At 38.8% G+C, this 24819-nt stretch overlaps 1 protein-coding gene across 2 annotated transcripts in view; it reads left to right on the forward strand.

Annotated features, from left to right (window-relative positions):
* ptprga (protein tyrosine phosphatase receptor type Ga) overlaps positions 1-24819 on the forward strand; it is a 280191-nt gene that overhangs the window by 249958 nt on the left and 5414 nt on the right. For both annotated transcript variants that reach the window (XM_079597964.1, XM_079597965.1), the window contains exons 14-27: positions 5024-5115; positions 13194-13285; positions 17665-17761; positions 18313-18395; positions 18485-18619; positions 18718-18852; positions 20999-21171; positions 21259-21394; positions 21466-21612; positions 22282-22375; positions 22665-22741; positions 23134-23262; positions 23450-23596; positions 24566-24708. In XM_079597964.1, the coding sequence (XP_079454090.1) occupies positions 5024-5115; positions 13194-13285; positions 17665-17761; positions 18313-18395; positions 18485-18619; positions 18718-18852; positions 20999-21171; positions 21259-21394; positions 21466-21612; positions 22282-22375; positions 22665-22741; positions 23134-23262; positions 23450-23596; positions 24566-24708 (1680 nt within the window). The remainder of the gene's footprint in view (positions 1-5023; positions 5116-13193; positions 13286-17664; positions 17762-18312; positions 18396-18484; positions 18620-18717; positions 18853-20998; positions 21172-21258; positions 21395-21465; positions 21613-22281; positions 22376-22664; positions 22742-23133; positions 23263-23449; positions 23597-24565; positions 24709-24819) is intronic.

A 24819-nucleotide genomic window follows, 5' to 3' on the forward strand; every position in this document is an offset into this window, starting at 1 on the left:
CAACGTGATTGATTAGCTGGGGCATTACATATTTTTATGTTTCATGCACACAGACACACTACATTCAGTCTCTCCATCTATCTATCTATCTATCTATCTATCTCTCTCTCTCACATACACACACACACACACACACACACAGTGTACAGCTTTTTTGAATTAAATGAATGTTTTGAGCAGGATCATATAATTTGCATATAATTTGTAATCATTATTTTTAAAACTATTAGGTATACTGTTCAACTCATATATGTTAACAGTAAGTTAAAATACCTGCTTACAAATATTTTGGACTGGCAATTAAAGTAAAAATAAACAGAAACAATCTTTCCACCATAAACCGTCATTTCCACCACTAAACAGTTTTTAAGAAAGAAAAAAAGAATAACCAATGATGTGGATCTAAATGTGTTTTAAATAGAGTATTAATAGTTCATTACTTACAATATATGTGTGAGTGACTTTAAAAATAAAGAATGAAATCAATGAAATGCTGTAGGCAAAAATCCCAACTCGTGGCATTTAGCAACTTTAAATAAAAATGTATTAAGTTCATTAAGTATTATGATTTATTTTGTTACATGATTAGCCACTGATGTTGTTGACTGATACATAATCTTATATAATCAGTTTTACAATATTATATTGTAATAAAAAAATAAATAAATTGAAAAGTGGTGGAAATTACATCTTTGAAAGCACTCTTCAGAAAATCTGTTAAAAATAATAATATTCCATGGAAATCTAAAACTGCCCACTGTTATATTGTGTCATTACATGGCTTGGTTAAATTCTAATGTAGAATGCGGTGTGTTATTTCTTGATAACAACCCCTTCAGGAGGCTGATTCAAGACCCGATCAGCCTGTCGGGGTCGTATTTGCTATAACAACCGCCTCGCTATACATTATCCCTTACAGAAGACAAATGAATGAAGCCAGGAAGATTGTTTTAAGTGTGTTTTAAGAGAGTGAAATTTCCATAAATTCACAGTGCCAAAAGTGCTCCTAGTAGGAGATTCACCCATATGTGGAATGTGAATGAGCTGTTATCCGATTTTACAATCTGGGGTGGTTTCCCGTACAACTACGTAACTCGCTGCTTCACTACCATAGTACGCTGCATCGTTGGAGAAATCAACTAGCTAGTCACGAGTCACGACTGTTTCCCGAAACCATGTTGTCGCAAAGTGCTCGTTCAACCACCTTGGTTTATGACGTCACGCACGCGGTGGAGTAATAACTTCTTTTAATGAAACTGTTTGAGATCGAATTAATGCTAAATGTTTTGATATAGCCTAAAGTGCTGACGTGGCATCTGAGAACTATTTCTTATTTATCTCAGTTATTTTGCTTTATTTCCAGACTCAATCATAGGCTCGTTCTTACGTAGTAGAACATTTTCCCACATGCGCACTCTTCAAAAACGGTGCTTTAAATCCCTTAAAGACGTAAATGACATTTGATTGTATTCTAAATAAGAAATACAGAACATAGTTGGCTAACGATGCTTTTTGGAAACGCACCCCTGATTCATTATAAATATCAATATTGAAAAATAAGAAAAATCAAATCAAGATCATTGAAGATATTATACAGTTTAATAGCAGATCAGTAGCCTAAATCATTGAATTGACGTGATTTACACAGAAAAATATGGCTTTATTTTGCAATTGACTTTTGATAGAATCAGTGTTGTTATTGTTATTTAAAACTATTAAAAATCATTTTTAGTAATTGAAATAAAGCTGGGAATTGAAAAAAAAAATAGAAAAGCACATAACAAAAATATTAAATCTTAAACAAAAATATTTTTTTTAAAGTTAGTTTAAAAAAATGCTATAATAGTAAAATGCAAAAAAAAGTATAAATCTGACTAAAATAACACTGAATATATTTATGGGGGCATAATTAAATGTAATTTTTTTAAATTGACAACCCTAGTGGAAACTACCCTAGTGTGTGTCTGTATATTAGTGTGATTGTTTGCGGTGTCGTGTTGTCTGAAGTCCACCTGGAAACATTAACTAGGATGTGACACTTCCTGTGGCAGTCTCAGGGAAAGTCAAATAATCATTTACATTCAAAAAGTTTTTTTACACCTTTATTCAGAAAATAATATACATATATTATTTGAAGCAAAATTGAGTAATATATCTTGAATTATTATGCTTGCTAACATCAGATATGTGTGTTGAGTTTCCCATGGGCCATGTGGAGTTATTGCCTATAGAGTTTTCCAAATCAGTCACTGATGAGGTTCTGATGAAACCTCATGATCTGATGCATACAGCAAAGCCGCCTACAAGACACTTATCCAAACACTGTCATGTTCCAGACGGAAACTTTTTTCCTTAGAACAATTCAATGACAATCATTGTGTTAAACAATGTGATTATTCATTTCAAGTCACATTTACACCACAAAATGCAAGCCTCTGACGCAATGTCCAGTTGGACTGGTTGAAGTGTGTGTGTGCTAAGTACCTGAAGCATTTCCTGACCGCCCTGGCTCTGCTTTTGTTCTTCAGATCGGGACCGTTGAGCATTAAGTTTCACAGTGCCTGCAGGGAGGGTTTCTCTTAAGCCAGGACTTTAGCTAAAGATTGTTTACAGTGGAGAGTTGGTTTTCACATTGTAATTTAGGCTGGGCTTAAAGGAATAATTCACACAGAAATAGACATTCTGTCAGTTACTTTCCGAATTGTTCAAAAAGTGTATGACTTTCATAATTGGAACAAAAATGAAGAGATTTTATAGAATGTTCATGCTGAGCTTTTCCATACAGTAACAGGGACATCAAGCTACAAATAGTGATTTTCAGTAAACATCTTAAATATTGGTTTGTTATTCACACCAGGGTTATTATCATTACCTAAAACTATCAAAAACATTTCTGTTAATTGAAATAAAGCTAAACTAAAACTTAAATTAAAGGGACTTATAAATGAACTGAAATAAGTAGGCAGTAAAATTACTAACTGGGAATAAATACACATTAAAAACTGAATGCAGACTAAAAAAAAAAAAAAAAAAAGCACATAACAAAATTACTAAAAATTAAACAAAATTTTAAATGGAAATATAAAAAATAAAATAAAATAATAGATACAAAAATAAAAGCTAACTCAAAATATTAATAAGAACTATAATAGTATAGATATTTTACAAAAATAACAAAGTTATTGCATGGGTTTACAAGACTTGGACTATAGTGCATGAGTTTTGTTGACTAATTTTATTGTGCTTTTTGTCTTTTTTGGGAGCTTGAGAGTTAAGAATTGACTTCACAAATTCATAACAAATCCACTTGAACAGAAGAAATTTGAACAAGATGTTTGTGGTGTTCTTCATTCTCTTGGACAGAAAGAAGAGTTAAGATTTCAGTACAAGAATGGAGTAGTTGTACACAAAGGAGTGTCCATCTGGAAGTGTGTGTGTGTGTGTGTGTGTGTGTGTGTGTGTGTGTGTGTGTGTGTGTGTGTGTGTGTGTGTGTGTGTGTGTGTGTGTGTGTGTGTGTGTGTGTGTGTGTGTGTGTGTGTGTGTGTGTGTGTGTGTGTGTGTGTGTGTGTGTGTGTGTCCAGAGGGAAGGGCAGCAGGTGTCTGTGGTTTATCAGATCAGTTGTGGACTGATCTGGGATCAGTGAACTGTTCACGTCTGACCCCAGCAGCTCTAGCTCTTGTGTAAAGCCCTGTGCATGTGATGCGTCAGGACCAGCCCTCTCTCCACCCTCTCTCTCTCTTTCTCTTCACACACTCATGGCTCTGTTTGCTCAGCGGCAGCATGCGGAGCCTACAGTCACTCACCTCTCCTAAAATCCCTCGTTCTTTGCAGGGATGAACAGCTTATGTTCTCTGCTGTGCATCAAGTACAGGTAGGACAGACGAGACTCTCGCTGGCTTATCAGGTTGCCGTCCAAAACTTCGAGTTTTTGTAACTTTAAAACAACCTTCTCTTGTTGTCTTTCTCTTTCTGTTTGTTTTATTTTTACTGGATGTGGATTTAGGTTTTTACCTGCTTATCTATTCTCTTGCAAAGTGAAAGAAAGAGGTAAAACCAGTTTACGACTCTCAAACTTGAAACAACTGCCAATAATCCGTCCTGACAGTCTGGGTTTCTATGTTTACCTTGTAATCTGGTGTGTTTTGTTCTAAATGGACTTCATACAGACGGGTTATAGACATTTAGTTTGAAAACGTGTGTATAGAAAATGTTTCACATGGATTTTGGGAGTAAAAAATAGTGGGTTTTGCAGACAAAATTGTCAAAATTAGTAGATAGTATTATTTTATTTATTTATTTACATTCATTAATTTATTAATTTAATTCATTATAATGATATAAAATAATAATTTGATATTTTATGATTATGATACAATTGTTAAATATGAAAATTTTATTAAAAGATTGTGTTTGATCATTATAATAAAATAAAATAAGTTAAATGGTTTGTTTTATGTGGAGAGTTTGGGTTAGCCTGTACCTTTTTAATATAAAACACAATAACTATGACTTTAAATATGTGTCTATATATGAGGAATAGTTTAAAAAAAAAACATTTATCATTCTCTCATTCAGATCTTTCAAAATCTCTATGACTTTCTTTCTTACGTGGAACACAAAAAAGGGGAATTTTATCAGAATGTTCAAGCTTGCTATTCACTACAATAGAAATAAATAAAAGAAATACATAAAAAATAACTTATTTTGCATTTCACAGTAGTGTAGAGGTTTGTACTGTAAACACATGAGAGTGAGAAAATGATAATATTTGCATTTTTGTGAGCTATTTCTTTAAGCAAGCATGTGTATTGAGGCTGTGGGGCTCTAATCTATGTTGTGAGTGTTTGATTTGTTCTTTGAAAAGATGGTTCAAAGTTCATCTTGATCCTGTCATACGTACCCAACAGACTGTGTGTTTACTTTGGTGGGGATTGTCACTTAAACCACACCTCCTGGAAACATTAAAGCAGCGTTGAACGGCCATAACGTCACTTGACCGTCTCCTTGTCTCTCTTCCACAGGAGGTGTTTCCAAACGGCTCATTTCTACGTTGAAGACAGTAACTCACCCAGAGTTGTGCCCAATGAGAGCATCCCAGTCATCCCCATCCCAGGTAGGTGTCATCTAACAGATCTCAGATCAGTCAAATGCTTTGATATGACCTAAAGATACAATCCACTGTGATCCAGTTCCATAAGGAAGAATTCATAGATAACAGGTGGTTTGATATGATCTAATGTCAATATGATGAAACAAAACATTGTAAGTGTATGTCTTTCTTTCTTACCTATTCCATTATAGGTAAAAGTTTGGATTACATAAGATTTTTAACAGTGCCAAGATTGAACAAACTGTGGCTGTCGTCTTAGCATATGTGTGTTTGTGTGGAATAGACCCTCTGTGTTCTCTACAGACTGTTATTCTGTGCGATTAGTGTGGAATCTAAAAATCAATTTCTGCATTGATTTTGACATGAAGTGGCTATAATGACGGTTTCAGCTTCTGGGAAACGGAGGAAACCAGCTGTGTTCACAAGCATGAGGCGTTGGGCATAGCGCCACCTTGTGGTTGATTTCATCAATATTTTCTCTTTCTAATTGTATGGTACTTGCAGTTGCACTTTTTCCATTTGAACAAACTCCTAGCCTACTAAATAGTAGACTTCCTCTCACATCATGTGCTGTAGAATGATACGTCAAATCCTTTGACTTTCTATTCTAAGTGTTCATTTTTACCTGGTGGTCAATAAAATGGGTAAAAAAAAAATCCCATAGGCTTGCATTCAAGGAACGCTATATCTAACTAGAACGTACATTTCCAGAAGAAAATGTGAATGGTGCTTGCAGTGGCAAAACTCGACACTCGGTTGCTAGAGTGTGGTACATGATTGCATACGAGCCAACAACCATGTCTGTACGATGTTCTGCTGCTGAGATATGGCTTATTCGTGTTGTTCGGTTGGTTGCTAGGGTGTTCTGGGTGGTTGCTAGGCGGTTGCTAGGGTGTTCTGTGTGGTTACTAGGTGGTTGCTAGGGTGTTCTGGGTGGTTGCTAGGCGGTTACTAGGCAGTTGCTAGGGTGTTCTGGGTGGTTGCTAGGCGGTTGCTAGGGTGTTATGGGCGTTCCTAGGCGGTTGCTAGGGTATTCTGGGTGGTTGCTAGGGCGTTGCTAGGCAGTTGCTAGGGTATTCTGGGTCGTTGCTATGGTGTTACTAGGTGTTTGGTAGTTGTCACAGACGGTTACTATGGAGTTTGTAGCATTTTATTGGCATGATTTAGCACTTAGCTAATCAATATTAGCATGTAGCTATTCACTGCTAGCATGTGTAGCATGTAGCAAGTCCTGTTTGCTAGCATGAGTCAAAAGAGCCAACCCCCATCTCTATACGATGTTCTGATGCAGAGATATACGCCTTGCAAAACGGTTGCTAGGGTAATCTGTTTGGTTGCTAGGGAGTGGCTTGGCAGCTGCCAATCATGAAGCTCCAAAGTCAGTGTGAATGTATAAACCAACCCCCATCTCTATACGATGTTTTGATGCAGAGATATAGGTCTTGCAAAATGGTTGCTAGGGTACTCTATTTTGTTGCTAGGGAGTGGCTTGGCAGCTGTCAATAATGAAACTCCAAAGGCTGCTTGTCAGTATGAATGATATAAACCAACTGCCACGTCTCTGTGACATTCAGAATGGAAGATATCCCTCTTTGGATTTTGGTTGCTAAGGTGCTCGACAATGGTTGCTAGGGAGGGGCTAGGATGTGTTGAGGTGATTGAGGATTGGCTGTTTGCTGCCCCGAGTCAAACGAGCCCACCCTCATGTTTCTATGACACTTATCTCCTGAGATATCCCTTTGATGTCTTTCAATAGAAGTCTATGGAGCTTGTTGCTAAGTTGCTCTAAATGGTTGCTAGGGCGTGGCTTGAAAGCTTCACAATGATCCTGAGAGACGGATTGGTCGTCTGAGTAAAATGAGCCCGCCCCCTTGTCTCTATGACACTGTGATCCAGAGTTATATTCAATACAAATGCGGTTTCTATGGTGTAGGACAGCCCATTTCATGGGCTGTCCTACACCATAGTATGTGAATGGGGCAACTTTGGGCCAGGCCTGCCAACCAGGGGTGCAACTTTTACCCCATTGTGTGGTATTTTGTTACAGAGCCTACCAGCCTCTTCAAATGTGATCCAGAGTTATATTCAATACAAATGCGGTTTCTATGGTGTAGGACAGCCCATTTCATGGGCTGTCCTACACCATAGTACTTCATTGGGGCAACTTTGGGCCCCTCCTGCCCCCCAGGGGTGCAACTTTTACCCCATTGTGTGGTATGTTCTTACAGAGCCTGCCAGTCTCTTTAAATGTGCCAAATTACACGTTTCTGCGACATCCTTGCTCTGAGCTATGAGTCTGTGAATTTTGGTTGCTAAGGGGCTCAACAATGGTTGCTAGGGAGGGGCTAGGAAGTGTTGAGGCTATTCAGGATTGGCTGTTTTCTGCCCCGAGTCAAACGAGCCCACCCTCGTGTTTCTATGACACTTCTATCCAGAGATTGCTAGGCAGTTGCTAGGGTGTTCTGGGTGGTTGCTAGGGCACCACAGATGGTTACTATGGGCTTAGGGCTAAGGTTAGGCACTCGGCCTGCGGCCTCGTGCCTATGAGTGAGTTTTTATAGAGTATTTAAAATCTCTATTAAACGAGTGCATTATAATGAGTGCACGAGGCCTGCGGCCTCGTGCCTATAGCCTATGGTTGCTAGGGTGCTGTAACTGGTTGCTATGGTGTCACTAGGTGGTTGGTAGTTTTCACAGACGGTTACTATGTGGTCAGGGCTAAGGTTAGGCACGAGGCCTGCGGCCTCGTGCCTACGAGTGAGTTTTTATAGAGTATTTAAAATCTCTATTAAACGAGTGCATTATAATGAGTGCACGAGGCCTGCGGCCTCGTGCCTATGAGTGAGTTTTTATAGAGTATTTAAAATCTCTATTAAACGAGTGCATTATAATGAGTGCACGAGGCCGCTATGGTTGCTAGGGTGCTGTAACTGGTTGCTATGGTGTGGCTATGAAGATTTTAGGCCATTACTTATTGGCTGCTTGATAATATAAATCCTCTGAGGGAGAGAGAGGGGGAGACATGCAGGGGTGTCAGGCCCTTTGTGTCTGTGTGTGTGAAAAATGACAGTTGGGATTTGAATTTCTGAAAATTCCGCAATGTTAAGTCAATGGGACTTTTTTGGCCGCTTTTTCGTCCGCTGCGCGAACATCGTACACCCGATCGCTTAGAAAAGATATAGCACACCTCTCCCCGATGGGCCGGTCGATTTGACACCTCACTCAGGGGTCTGTGACAAACGGTGCGGGGCGAGTTTCGCGCCGAACTTTGTCCAGAATAAAAAGAATAAGAATAATCGTAATAAGTATGAGCAATAACACTAATGTTGCTTTGCCTATAGGCAAGCACCATTAATTATTATAATTATATTATAGACTTGGGGGCGGCTCGTTTGACTTCAAGTAAACAACCACCCAGAACACCCTAGCACTGCCTAAAGGCCAATTCACTCCACACAGACAAACACCAACAAACTAGTTTGTTGGGTTTTGTCAGATCAGTGTGTTACTACCCCTGTCGGCGTCTGTTGGCATTGGTCGGGGTTGGTTTTCACCCGACTGAACATGTCCGGTTTGTTGGTGTCTGTTGTGACAGTGTGAACATGACAGTGTAACAAGGTTCATTGTTATGGGAAGAAGGAGACGGGAACCGGCGAACATTCAAATATTTTAATAAATAAATAAACAAATACAAAAATGGTTTGTCCTCGCGGACCTCAGGCCTGTTCCTCTCTCACTCTCCACTGTAGTCGCTGCTCCTTTTATACTTCCGCTCCTTCGTGAGAGATACGAGGCCCGTTCTCTTACGTCCCTCGACTTCGTCCTGCTCACTACAGACAGACATTTTTCATAAAATCCTAAATCCAACGGCAAACTTGTTTGTTGGCGTTTGTCTGTGTGAATTGGCCATAACCACCGACAACACCCCAGAAACCACCTGGTAACACCCTTGTAGTCGCCAATTACACCTGAGCAACAACATGGCTAGCAAAGCCCTAGCAACCTCCTAGTAATGCCCTGACAACCATCTGCAGCTACCCATGATACCCTATCAATGCCATAGCAACCATTTTGCAACACCCTACCAACCACTCATAACTTTTCAGCAACTTTCCATCAACGCCCTGACAACCAACCACAACATCATATTAATGCCCTGACAAATACCCACAGCACCCCAGTAACTGCCTAGAAATGTCCTGACGACCACCGAAAAGTCTACCTGGCAACTACACAAGCAACTGCCAGGGTAACAAAGCCCTGACAACCCCTGTGCATTGTCCTGACAACCACTCATAACTACTCACAGCTCCCTAGCAATACCCTAACACCCACTCATGACACTCCAGCAACTACCAAGCTAGGACCTAACAACCATCCTCAACATCCCATCAATACTCTGGCAATCAACCACAACACCCTGTTAATGTCCTAGCAATTGCCTAGCAATTACCTTACAACCACCAACAACACACGAGCAAATGCCTTGCTAGCAACGCCCTGGCAACCAACTAGAAATGTCCTGACAACTACCTGCATCTACCCATGGCACCATATCAACCACCCATAACACTCAAGCAAGCACCAAGCAAGACTCACCATCCACGACTCCCTATTAATGTCCTAGCAACCACTCGTAACAGACCCTGGCAACCATCCTCCCCACCCTTGTATCATGGCAGTGTGTTTTACACAGGTATGCACTGAAATTAATATGTTGGCCAATACCAATAACCGATAATTCTTTATATTTGGAAGTCGATAACTGATATACTGGCCGTTAAATCTAAATCCAAATTGTTATATTGTTTTTGAGAGCCTGATTACAAAAACAAAAGTCTCACCTTAAAAAGCCATGTGCCAAGCACACAATTATATGTTCTCATATGTTATGTAGCCTATATGACAGACTTGTGCTGCAGTTCTTGTCCTTTTTTGAAGTGATTCCAATCATATTGCAAGCAATTCAAAACCATCATGGCAAACAGTGTGCTGAAGTGTCTCAGCAGATGGAAATAATCCATTATTTATTAATCTTTTAATATATCGGCCAAATTTTCTTATCGGGCTAATAAAGATAACTTCAATAATTAACATATATCAGCCAATATCTATATGATGGCTGATATATTGTGCATCCCTAGTAAGCATGACTCTTTTCTGTAGCTACATAAGTCTAGCTGCTGTCCCCATGACACTCGATGGTTGGGCATTTTGAAATGGAGTTCCTGTTTTTAAGAAAAGCTTTTCTGGAATGGCTGGCCGTGTCATGTTTACTGTAAGCTGGATTGGAGGAGTGTGAGCTACATTGAAGAGTTTGTTGAATATAGACAAAGTAGATGTTTTGAGAGAGCTGTTTGAGGATATGTGGTCTTGTTAGGTTTGTGCAGGGTCTGTGCGGTTACCAGAGAAGAAAAGTGTTGTTTATCTGGTCCCTCTGCATGCACACACACACTTTTACATGCATACCCATTAGCCATTAAGGTTAGGAGCCAAGAAAATGGCTTCATCTCACTGGCCTCTATCTCACTTTGGCTCATTGCCTGTGTGTGTGTGTGTGTGTGTGTGTGTGTGTGTGTGTGTGTGTGTGTGTGTGTGTGTGTGTGTGTGTGTGTGTGTGTGTGTGTGTGTGTGTGTGTGTGTGTGTGTGTGTGTGTGTGTGTGTGTGTGTGTGTGTGTGTGTGTGTGTGTGTGTGTGTGTGTGTGTGTGTGTGTGTGTGTGTGTGGTGTGTGTGTGTGTGTGTGTGTGTGATTTTTCAGGGTCTGAAGGTTTCAGGTCCGGGTTAGTCAGTGTAGTGGAACCCAGATCTTAATGCAACGAGAGCCATTGATTTGCTCGGGCTTTCCCATAAGCACTTCATTGGAACCAATTTTCATTGTTGTGTGGTGGCACGACTCACAATAACGGTGGCACTGTGCCCTCAATCCAATTTAGGCATCTGTGTTCCAGCTTGGCGAGGACTGGCCTCGGTATTTACAAAGATCCATTTAGTGTGGACAGCAGCCTCTCTCTCTCTCCGCTGGCTCCGGCTCATATGGCGCTTTGAGTTCACTGTCCTTTCAAACATGGACGCTTTCCTGCTAAATAGAGCCTTCAGTTTCTGGCTGAATTCCCCAGTTTGTTTCTGGCGTCAATGGATGCCAAAATTTGTTTGTTAGCATTATTTAGCTGTAGACACTTTAGGAAAAAAGACAGAAGGTGCATGAATCACCTTTATTAGTGTTAAAGGGATAGTTCACCCAAGAATGAAAATTAGCCCATGATTTACTCACCCAGAAGCCATCCTAGGTGTATATGACATTATTCTTTCAGACGAATACAATCTGAGTTATATTAAAAAATGGCCTGGCTCTTCCAAGCTTTAAAATGGGAGTGAATGGGTATATTTGTTTGGAAGTCCACCAAAGCGCATCCATCCATGATAAAAGTGCTCCACGCTTCTCCGGGGGTTAATAAAGGCCTTCTGAAGTGAAGCGATGCATTCATGTAGCTTCCGGCAGACGGGCATACGCAACTCGACTTGCGCCAAAAGAGTAACACTTGACGATGTATGACGTAGGGTGTAGGAGTTGCGTAAGCTTTGACACCTCGCGCGGTTCAAACAAACAGGGATGGGCATCATTACGTTCGTCGTTACGTTGTGCGTCAAGTGTTGCTCTCTCGCCGTAAATCGATGCGTACGGCCGTCTGCCAGAAGCTAGTTATTTTAGTCGATAAAGCGTTCACGTCCATACAAATTATAAACTCTGAATTTTCAGAGAGCTCCAACCTCTACCACATGACCGCTGAGCCACCTGACCGCTGCAGTTTCATTCTGGTTTTGCCACTGAAACGCATAATTTGAGTCAGAGGACATAAACAGCTCTGAGGAGAACGTCACATGTGGTCATCTTGTAATTACGGTAATTACAACATGATGTGAAAGCATAAGAAGATAATAAGAAATGTTTCTTCTTGAGCAGCAAATCAGCATATTATTATGATTTCTGAAGGATCATGTGACACTGAAGCTTCAATTCAGCTTTGCTATTACAGAAATAAATTAAATGTAAAAAATATATTAAAATAGACAAGTTATTTTAAATTGTTCTTTTCTTAAAAATCGTACCAACCCCAAGCTTTTGAACGGTAGTGTATGTGATTCTTTTTTTATTATTTTCATTGTTATTCTAAAAGGATTCAATAATTAAAATCACAGAATTATTATATAAATTATTGACAACATGATTAGTAATCATACTTTTAGTAATAATAGTCATTACATTTTTATTATATTTTAACTATAATTATACATTTTAGTTGTTACTTTGTTATAACCAAATTAAAATGAAATGATTACAGGCTTTTTTTCTGTCTTGATTTAAATTAAATCGTGTTTTACCGTGATATGGGTGTGTACGTGTGGGTGTGTGTGTATTTTTGGTATGTTTGTTTATTTTTCTATTTACAGGCTTATTCGTGTGTATTTAGACTCAAGACAGATTTGAGTGACAGTTTGTTGGCTGATAGTACGTGTCTGTGGGGCGTGTGAATCCGGTCAGTTTTTTAGTTCAACACATTGAGTTGTTGATCATCTTATCAGCAAGTAAACCAATTAAAGCACAGATGCTGCCGTTAAGAAGGATCAATGGACCTGGAGACCCTTGTATGCTACTTTTGCTGCCAGAATTTATAGTCAAATCTATTGTTGTAGTCCAGTTTTCAAAAATGTGACACAACATAAAAAAAAATATAATATTTTTGCTAATATTTTCTAAGCCAAAAGTATTCCCTCAGTGCCAATCACAATTTGAAAATTGAAAATGTCAAATTTAATTAAATGGAAAGGCATTGTGTAATTGTAATTGTATAAAATATGGAATAACAATTATATTAATAATTGTATTTATTGGTAAATAATATTTATTTATATATTTTTTGTTGTTTTATCCAAAATAATTAACACTGAAAATGATTAAAGGTCAACATTTTGTATACTTTAACAGGCATACTAACTTCACTTTGATGCTAGGCTAATTCCTGTTTTCTTGTGATAAGACAACAAAAGCGAAAATGCATGTCTTCTTTGTTTCTGTTTCAGATGATATGGAGGCCATCCCTGTTAAACAGTTTATCAAGCATGTATCAGAACTCTACTCCAACAACCAACACGGCTTCTCAGAAGATTTTGAGGTAAGATCTGCACACACACACACACACTTTACAAGTGTGTCCCGTCTCTTTAACTCTTCGCTCTCAGCAAACTCCCTCAGACTGTTGTAAACAGAGGTCCTGTCTCATGTGGTTCCTCGGCCTCGCTGCAGTGGTTCTGTTGACAGGTTCTGGTGTGTGTCTGAGAACAGCTGGGCCGGGATCCCTCCGCAGATGTTGGTTTCTGGCAGGTGGCTGTACAGGACAAGCCAGTTGAACTCAGCCTGTGTGAGAATGAATTAGGCCATCTGAACGTTGGCATCTTTTTTCACACCGAGTTTGGACTCTCTCTGCTGTGTGTGTGTTAATGCGGCACAGAAGCCAGAAAACCACAACAACATTCTGTCCGACTAAAGTGATGGCAGTTTGTACAAGGATGACTGGTAATTAGTTAACCATTGATTCTTGGGCCACAGCGTCTGCTTGTGCTTTCAGTTGCACAGGTGAATATCAATGAATGATCTTAAATGTTTGGCAACCGATGATCGCCTGCAGGTCAGAGCTGTGCACACACACACACACACACACATGCTGGGTTTATTGTGTCCTCTGTGAATCAGGATCCTGAATGTTTGAGGTCGTAGCCAAAATTGATTGTTTCACCAATCATGGATGATTTAAGTATAAGCAGTTCAGCGACACAATCTGAGCCGGTCTTCAGTTGAAAGTATGCACCACAAACAGTACCTGCTTTTATTTATTTTACGAGCTTGCTTAATGATTTATTTATTCTTTCATTTCATATAATAAATATTAAGATTACATGTTCTTATATGTCCAAATTATTTACAAAAATTATTTACTAAATCACTTTTTTATGTATGAGTTATACAGATTTTGCTTAAATCTTTGCTTAAAATTTTAAAACATTAAAAATTAAAACGAATATATATTTAAAAATTAATTTTGGAAGTTTAAATTTAATGAAATTAAAAGCATGTTTTGTTAGGTTAGAAAAAAATTCCAATAAAAGCAAAAATGTAATTTCATAAACATTCATTTCTGACAAAAACATTCGTTTTTGTATTTAAGTGACAACTCGATTTTCCACCTTAATTTTTCAAAATATATTTGTTTAATGAATCAAAATATCAAAGAAAACTTTGAATTGAATGACAGGCCTATTTTTTTTGCCACGCACCTGTTAGTAAATACAGTTGTCAGTCCAGAACACTGTGTGAATGTAGCTTATGTCTGTTGTGTTTGTCAAAATGGAAAGGAAAATCTTTGCATAAGAAGGTCTTCTACTTTCCCTCGTTCAGAGAAGAGAGTGAGGGGAGGAGAGAAGGGGAGGTGTGTGGGTCACTAAGGTTCCTCTGAGGGCCTCACTTGGCCCCTTTGTTCCTCAGAAAGTGTGTGCCTGCGCTCATGTGGGCTTGATGGACATTGGGAAGTGGTTCCAGGGGGGTTTCTGGTGCTGTTTCCCCTCAATGGATTCCTCTGTGGTTCCTGACCCCTCTCTCTCGCCTCCACTACTCGAGCAGAGAAGAAGAGGGAGGACAGCTGAGCCAAACCCCCTTTGGATGGAGCCCCCAGGCCCCTGACAAGTGGCTTTGTGCAACTGGGGCCGAAAAAAAAGAAGCAGTGGCTGGGGTGGCCGTGATCATGGGAGCCAAGGAGGACAGGGGGGCTTTCGGCTTGGCCTGGACAGGCACAGGGATTATATGCGGCCTGGGCATGAGGGGTTTTAGAGGGGGGAGGGGGGAGAAAACTGACTCAAAGGGAAAAAAGAAGAGGACACTTGGAGAAGTTTGGCATTCAGCTGAAAACGAGAGAAGAGTGAATGGAGAACACCAGAGAGGAAGATAGAGTCTGAGAAAAACAGTGGAGGACGTGCTTATTTGCTTTTGGGGTTTTATTGTAGTTTTGTGTTATTTATTTTGTCATTTAATTAGTTTTAATGCTGTAAGACTCTTAAAAGACAACATTAAAACAATAATTGTATCTTTTATAAAAAATGTAATTGGTTCCTCCACCTCTTTTATGATAATATCAACACTTTTAAAATGGTATTATTTAATTGATATTTTTACTAAGATAAAATTACCCAACAACATAATAACTGCACAGCCAAATAGCTATTTAGAAATGATTTTAGACTGCTGCTGTTTTCATTACTTAGACTGCTGTAATACAGCCTTTCACATGTCTTAGCAACAAAAAACAACTTACTTTTATTCTGGTCAGTGTTAATGGAATAGTAAATAGCAAATAAGGAATAAGCTAAAGTGTTTAGTTCCCAAAACATTCTCCGAAACTTCCCAAATGTACATTTCTAAAGGGGTCATGACATGGCTTTTATTATTTTTATATATTCATTGAGGTGCACTTATAATGTTAATAGACGGAAGATGGATGGATGGACGTCAATAATCAATACTATACAAATTATGTCTTGTTTTGATCTTTTGGTTAATTAATACAAATAATCCAAGCACATCATCATCATCATCATATGGAGGATTGAATTAATATGTAAGATTGAATTTGTTCATTAAAGGTAGGGTAGGTCAGAATTGTCTAAAAAAACTTTTATTCACATTTGTTTAAACTGTCTTTATATACCAATACATAATTAAAATGCAAGTACTCTGAAATAGAGAGTATAAAAAACTGAGTGACTCTAGTGTATTTAATCTTCAATAAACACAGCTCATTAATTCCATTCAGTCCCACCTAAAAACGGGTGCGCGAGTGCGCGCACGTGGTCAGAGCCAGTAATATCGGCGGTAGTCATGGCGACGGAGAGTGACAGTCGCGCAAGCCAATCACTTGTTTCGTCCCGGTAGGAATTAATGAGCTGTGTTTTTTGAAGATTAAATACACTATAGTCACTCAATTTTTATACTCTCTTTTTCAAAGTACTTACATTTGAATTATATATTGGTATATAAAGACAGTTTAAGCCAATTTGAAAAAAGGTTCTTTAGACAATTCTTACACAACCTTTAAGATTTCCTAGAACATACCTATCACTGTACCACAGTAACCCCTCCGCACCGGACACGGATTCAATTATTCCAAAGAAAAATGACTTTAACCCATTCTAGAGTTTTTGAACTCATTTATTCACAGACTTAAAAAATATTTTTTTTATTGTAGTTTAGCATGGACATTTGGTCAATAAAAAAAACCGTCTCTGTTGTCTTGATGTTCTCTTCATGTTAGATACTGTACATGGAGATGTTCTCCAGGGTGACCTTGACTTTCAGCCTCCTCGTCTAGTTCATCGTCTCATTTCCCAGCAGGCTTGATGTTTACTTGTTTTGCATTCAGATAATGGAAAGCACACTTTTCATCATCCAATCAATTCCCAATGTAACTGTTTTCTTGTTGAATACTTTTCACTTAAGGAAGTAAAATGGGTTAGTTAATGGGTTGTTCTTGATGACTTCAAAAAAAAAATCTCACGTAATACCAGCAGCATCACATATGACATCACAGGTCACATGACTAGAATTGACAGTGGTGGACCATGCTCACATAAATGCTGACTTTATCCTGTGACCTTGTGTGAAGCAGCAGCTCTTCTCAGAATGTGAGTGGGGTTAGTTCAGGTACAGGTAACCAGAAACCACACAGGTGTGTGTGTGTAGATGAGAGAGTCATTGAAAACAGCCCCTGGCAGATTTTCAAACATCTTGTGGTTTTAAACGACCGTATCCACACACCCTCCAAACGCAATACAAACACACATCCAACTAATGCACACGCAGCCAATTCTTGTTTTCTAGTACATCACTTAAATGTCTCAACGTTTTTGTTGTTAACAGACTGCGTCATGTGTTGGTGTGTTTATTGAGAGATCAGCCTCAGGATGTTAGCAGTGCTGAGCCTGCTGTACATGATACCTGCAAACTAGACAGCATTTGTGTAAATGCACAGTTCTTGTATGTCACATGGAACAATGTATGAATATCATTGTATTAGAAAACAAACTGTAAAAGCTGACTGTTCAAAAATTACTGTTCAAAATGAATCCAAAAAGTATTTGATCACTTACCACCAGTGAAGTTTACATTTACATTTATTCATTCATCAGATGCCTAACAAGTGATTCATCTAATAGAATTGATTTAAATTATATTAGATGAAGCACTTAAGTATTTGATGAATGAATAAATGTAAACTTCACCGGTGGTAACTCTGCTTGTACATCTATGTGAACTTGAGGAACAAAAAATAAGAAGCTTAAAGGATCGTTTGTTTGCAGATGCCACTTGGTTTGAGTATTGGGGAAAATTTCATTTCTTTCTTCCCTGCTCTGTAAATGTTATGTATATAAAAAAAAAGAGTTTTTTTTGTATGCTGAAAAAAAAGAAAATGAAATTCATGATGTCTTGTGTGTGTGTGTGTTGTAGGAAGTGCAGCGCTGCACAGCAGATATGAAGATCACATCAGAACACTCCAATCATCCTGACAACAAGCACAAAAACAGATACATCAACATCATAGCCTGTGAGTCTCTTTCTATGAAATACACACATACAGTAGGGGTCCAAAAGTCTGAGAACACCTGTGAAAATACGCTTTTTTTCATTACTAACTATATTATAGCAGGGATGCATTAAATTGATCTAAAATGACAGTAAAGACATGTATAGTGTTACAAAAGATTTCTGTATCAAATCAATGTTGTTCTTTGGAACTTTCAATTCATCAAAGAATCCTGAAAATAAAATTATATTTTGATCAAATAAATGCAGCCTTGGTAAACTCAAGAGATTTCTTTCACAAACATAAAAACACATCTTCCCAAACGTTTGAACAGCACTGTATATTTCCAGCATTGGGCTTGTCCCTTTGCTTTACTGACATCAACTGCATGATGATGATCTTGTTATCTTATATATTTTGAGAATGTTTCAAGTGAGCATTTTGTGTGTCATAATGTTTCCACAGTTTTTTTTTTTTTTGCATGTTTGAATTCCATATTTTGATTGTGGACTCAGACTGTAGGTCAGACATCAGACGTGTGTCTCACTGTCCATCTCTCTTTCTTCCTCCAGACGACCACAGTCGAGTGAAGCTTAGGCCTCTTGCAGGCAAAGACTCCAAACACAGTGACTACATCAATGCCAACTATGTGGATGTGAGTGATGTCTGCAGATGTGAGGGCTTCAGTATGAATAATAACTTGACCGTGTGTGATGTTTATTTCTGTATCTCTCTCCTCTACAGGGCTACAATAAACCCAAGGCCTACGTCGCAGCTCAGGGTCCTCTCAAATCCACGTTTGAAGACTTCTGGCGGATGGTGTGGGAACAGAACACTGGCATTATAGTCATGATCACTAACCTGGTGGAGAAAGGCAGAGTGAGTTATGACAACCATTACAATTTCTGAATCATCGAACAATCATTCGTTTCATATGGCCTCTTTAAACTTATCCCCTCTCCGTGTGCATCTCACAGAGAAAATGCGACCAGTATTGGCCGACAGAGAACAGTGAGGAATATGGTAATATTGTGGTGACGCTGAAGAGAACCAAAGTTATGGCGTGCTACACACTCCGCATCTTCACTATCAGAAACACCAAAGTAAAGAAGGTAAGCATTTTTTAATTCGCCTGCCTCTCTCACGCTACTTAAACCAAAAGCACAATGAAAATTGGTCATTATTTACTAAGTATGTGATAAGTCACTTTAGCAATGAATAGCTGATGTCAACTTTTGGTTAATATACCGGTAGACAATTTTTGAAACGCATGAACAAAAAGCCAGTATTTGTTTATTTAAGCTTTCCCCACCCATGTATTTCTAACCTCTCCTTGTTCTATTAGCAAATACTATATTTGATGAACATAACATGTAAATACATAGGTTGACAGGCAGGTACATTTTATCATTTAGCAGACACTATGCAAAGTGACTTACAAATGATGGGAGCAATAGAAGCAATTAAACTAACAATAGGACAACAATATGCAAGTGCTGTGACCAGTCCCAGTTTAGTCTAACGCAGCATACGTAAATTATTTTTATTCATTTTTATTTTTTAACCGAATGCTATGATTAGAATAAAAAATTTTGGTCCTGAGACTTCCACAGAAGATATATTTATTTATTTTTTATATTTAGACCACTTCCATTATTGGTTGGTATCAGGTTGTGAGAGTTTCAGCTAGTATATCAAAAAATGTTCATGAAAACATTGCCTACCCTTACATTTAAAACCTTGTTACCATGATTAAGTATCTATGAAGTACATTATAGTTTCACAAGTTTGACCACAAGACTTGTTTGTTAAATTAAACTGTCAAACCTGTTACGATTTGTTTTTCCTTCATGAGGGTCCTAAGTTCTCATTTAAAACCCATTTAGCTTGAGATGGTACATTGTGTCATATCATTTGTGTCTTCTTTGGACTTTTGTATTTAGTGTTTGATATACATTTCATAAACTGTTTTTTTTTGGGGGGGGGGGTTCCCCATATTGGTCCCTCATTGTTCTCACCTGTGTTTTGTTAATCTAGGTCCCTGTGTAGATAAGCCCCAGTGTTTGTGTAACGATCCACACACGGGAAACAGGGGTTACATCCAATCGCAGCTTTAATAGGGAAATCCGTAATCATAAACAGTCCAGGCAGGGGTCAAAACCAAAGAAGCAATCCAAAATAATACAAAACAGGCAACAAAGCAGTACTCGGAAGTGGTGTGATAATAGACAAGGACTGAAACAACCAGGGTATATATACACACAGAACTAACAATGAAACAGGGAACAGCTGGGAACAATGATGACGGGGAACAGCTGAGTGCAATGAACAGTGATTGGTACAGACAAGGATTGTGGGGAATGCAGTTCATAATGTGGATGACACCGTGGGGAAGAGGACCTCTAGTGGACACCAGGAATACACAAACCAGACACTGTGACAGTTTGGTGTGTTGGGTTGTCAGTTGTTTGTTGTGTTCTTGTTTGCTTTGCTTGTTAAATATCCTGCATTAGTTCCTCTTCTCCTCGTGCCTTTCTTGCTCGCCTGTTACACAAGGCAATTATTAACACTTAAAAACAATCTGTTTATTATTCAGATAGATATAGTTTTATAAACATCCATATTAATATAAAATCACCTCATCAAACTGGAAAAGGCACTCAATTAATAGAATGATCCATAAAGTAATTATGTAGGGTTTGACCTGCTTTCCTTTACCTGTGTGAAGGATTGTGGCACGGTTGAGCATTAAAAGCCGGAGAGAAAAGTCTTAAGGAGCTTATGCGAGGTCCCGGCCTTCACAGCGTCAGTGAGAAGTGATCTGCTTTCTCTGCAAATCTCTTTCATAATACGCAGAGCCACACCAAGGCCACCGGTGGCAAAGAAATAAGGCTCTTTTTATAGCAGCCTGTTAGATTTGAGTTTAGGTGCCAACTTTTTTATGCGACAAGGAAAAATGCATGTATGGTAATGTCTGGTTTTAAAAGAGCTGACAGGCTTCTGTACGATAGTATCACACATCAGTGCTGCAAGTTTGAATGTCAAGTAAGGCTTGTTTGAAGGTAGTTATTAATCGGGTGTTTGGGTATAAATAACTGTCAGATACAATTGTGTAAAAGCATCCTTTTTTCGCTACTTGCTAGGGCCAAGTTTCTAAAATATCCTCAAAAATATATCCAGACGTCTGTGTTCTTCTTTGTTCTTGTATGTTGCCGAGTCATGTGTAGTTGTGAGGCTTTGGTCTGTTGATGTTTGCAGGGTCAGAAGGGTAACACTAAGGGCCGTCAGAGTGAGAGAACCGTTCTGCAGTATCACTACACTCAGTGGCCGGATATGGGTGTCCCTGAGTACACGTTACCTGTGCTCACCTTCGTCAGGAAGTCCTCTGCCGCACAGACTCCAGAGATGGGCCCCATGCTTGTACACTGCAGGTAATACACACACACACACACACTTCCACTGGCTCATTTAATGGCTAAAAAGGGCAGTTTTACATGTTATTAATGGGTTTTCCTCAGCGCTGGTGTGGGCAGGACAGGAACTTACATTGTGATTGACAGCATGCTACAACAGCTGAAGGATAAAGGCTCAGTCAATGTGCTGGGTTTCCTCAAACATATACGAACTCAGAGAAACTACCTGGTCCAAACGGAGGTGAGTCACCAGTCCAAACCTGTCCTGTTTGTGTCATCTAGCATGTGTCTTAAGCGTCTCTGTGTGTTTAGGAGCAGTATATCTTCATCCACGATGCCTTGATGGAAGCCATTCTTGGTAAGGAAACAGAGGTGCCCTCCAGTCAGCTGCACAGTTACGTTAACAACATCCTGACGCCGGGCCCCGGGGCCAAAACACGACTAGAGAAGCAGTTCAAGGTGGGGACTCTTTCCTTATGCAAAGTCATTTTGACAAGCAATTTCCGTCCAAGCTGATTGCAGGACTGCTATGCGAGATACATTTTTAGCATATCACAAGATATTTTTACTGCACATTTATGCGGAGAAGAATTTTGAATTAAATTGGTTCACTTTTATCGCTTAATACTTTATCATTTCATACCTGGTTTGCACACTGTGACTTACAGGCCAAGTCTGACAGGTTCTGTGTAGGTAAAATGTGTGATATGTGGTCTGCTTGAATTTCATGAGTTTATAAAATGTTTTATTGAGCCTTGAAATTCTCACTTTTTATGGTTCTGTTTGGTTCGGCTTTAAAACCTGAATATAAATCCTCATCATGTTTTCTTTGGTAGGCTACAACTGCGGGACATATTTCCTTCCTGTTCATTCCAAAGATTGGAATTGCAGTACTTTAATGTCATGAATCTAAATCTTTTGTTTTATTAAAAATAAAAGGGTTCAGGTTTTTTTCTTTCCTTTTTTTGTTTATTGAGCCCTGAAATTCTCTCCGTTTAGTACCGGTACATAGACTGCAACTGGACATATTTCCATCCTGTTGAATTCTAAAGGTCGGCTTTGTCTTATGTGATGTATTCGTCCTACTTTGAAATAAAGAACAAAATATTATGTTTCCTTTATGTACAGTTGGTGACTCAGTGCAATGCAAGATTTGTGGAGTGCTTCAGTGCTCAGAAAGATTGCAACAAAGAGAAGAACCGCAACTCTTCTGTTGTCCCATGTGAGTAACATAAACTAAAATATGTAAGACAAGTTTTAGCATTAAAGCATCTGTTGCCACCTAAATGTGCTTATTGTGTGCTGTGGTGTCTGTGGCCATTTGCTTTTCTTTTTTATTCTTTTTCTCATACCTTGGCCCTTTATGATAATTATCTTCACTAATATTCTAGTATCCAAATTGCAACACATATTTCCAACCTGTGCTTGCAGCACAGTTTGAGCTAATGAGATCACATCCCTGACCTGCTCTCTTATGCTGCATCCTGATTGGCTGTTTTTGTCCCTCTCAGCGGAAAGAGCACGTGTTGGTCTCGCACCGTTGCCTGGAATGAAAGGCACTGATTACATCAATGCGTCTTATATAATGGTGAGTACTCAACACCCCCACTACAGTTAAACATTAACCTGTACTGGATTTCAAATTAGCATTCAGTGTTCTGGGAAAGACTGATCTGTTTCACGGTTGTAAGAATGAACATTTGATGTAATGTTGGTTTTACAGCACCTGTGCACTGGTTTTGTGCACACTTATTTTTCAAATGGTACATAAAAAAAAGGGTTTATACATACAATGGGAAAACAGGCATTACCAGCAAACTTCACATTGTAATTAAGCATTTTTAACTACTACTACATGATATCCTAAGCCCTAAGGGTATTATTTAAGTGACTGAAATTATCTAACTAAATGTTGTATTCTGAAAGCCAAAATAATTGATTGGTCCTTTTGCTTTTTGAATGTTTTCTTACTACTACTAGGGCTACTACCGGAGCAATGAGTTCATCATTACCCAGCATCCCTTGCCTCACACCACTAAAGATTTCTGGAGGATGATCTGGGACCACAACGCTCAAATCATCGTCATGTTACCAGACAACCAGGGCCTGGTGGGTATTCAGGACCATCTGTAGAGTTCCCTGTTGCTTTGAGTGATGGAAGAAGTTAATGTTATAGACTGTGCTCCTCAAGGTCACCTGATGTCTTATTGTGAGCGGTGAATTATGGGAATTGGTTGTAAGAGCATCAGTCTTTCTGAAAGTCTGTGTTGATGCTCACGCACGTCTGTTCCCGCAGGCGGAGGATGAGTTTGTGTATTGGCCGAGTCGAGAGGAAGCCATGAACTGCGAGGCGTTTACAGTCACCCTTATCAGTAAAGACAGACTCTGTCTCTCCAATGAAGAGCAAATCATCATTCACGACTTCATCCTGGAGGCCACACAGGTCTGTCTTTGGAGGAAAAGATGTGGATTGAAACTATATAGAATATATCAATGTATTTCATCTAATATTATGTTACTGTATATAATATTATAATAGAATTTACAATATTTATTATAAATATTGTTATAATATCATTAATTAATTACATTTAACTATAATTTATATTAAATCATTTTTAATATGCACTACCTTTCAGAGTTTTGTGTCGGTAAGATTGTTTAATGTTGTCTTAGGCCCTGTTTACAGCTGGTATTAAGATGAATTTTGGTCGATGTAATGGACAAAAAAACCATGCGTAATTCACAGTTGAGACGACAGAAAAACATACGGAGAGCATCAGCTTTTGTTTCTGCTCTGACAGCCGCAGGATCAGCCGAACGCTGTGAGTGTGTGTTAGAAATCAGGAATGCTGAGAAAACATTGTGCTTGGTACATTTTCATCTTCAAACCAAACTTGGGTCTCCAGCAGACAAGTTTAAATCCCGTCTAGCTAGCGCGCTTCCTGTAATGTTTAGGCATTAGGTCAGTAGGCGGACAGCAGACGGTCTTCTGTGGCTGTTTGAACACATTCGACCACATGTTTACACTATGAATGCGTTTTTTGACTACCTCTGGAAGTGGTCGAAAGTGGACGAGCTTAAAACGTTTTAGACCCCGTTTACACCTGTATTTAGCGTCGTCCACTTGTGATCCGATCGACCAAAACTCATCTTACTATTATGTAGTAATCAAAAATACAGTGCATACAGTAATTGTGAAATATTGTTTCCTTTTTAATATATTTAAGAATGACATTTATTTCTGTGATGGTAAAGCTTCAGTGTCTGAAAATAATTTGGTGTTCAAGAAATATGTATTATTATTATTATCCATGTTGAAAACAGTTGTGCTACTTAATATTTTTGTGAGAATGGTGGTCCTTTTTTTTTATTTTTTTTAAACAATCTCTCTCTTCCTTTCTCTCTTTAGGATGATTATGTTTTAGAAGTTCGTCATTTTCAGTGCCCAAAATGGCCGAACCCCGACGCTCCCATTAGCAGCACCTTTGAGCTCATCAATGTCATCAAAGAAGAGGCCATGACCAGAGATGGACCCACTATAGTGCATGATGAGTAAGAAAAGCTCTTTTAATCTAAATTGGCCTCTTTTAATTTACACTTTGGCTTAGAAAACCTGTATAAGCCTGATAACTGCCTCTGGCCTTAGGGGTTGGACTGAGAGAA

This window comes from Phoxinus phoxinus (assembly GCF_949152265.1).
Source record: "Phoxinus phoxinus genome assembly, chromosome: 22".
Lineage (NCBI taxonomy): Eukaryota > Metazoa > Chordata > Actinopteri > Cypriniformes > Leuciscidae > Phoxinus > Phoxinus phoxinus.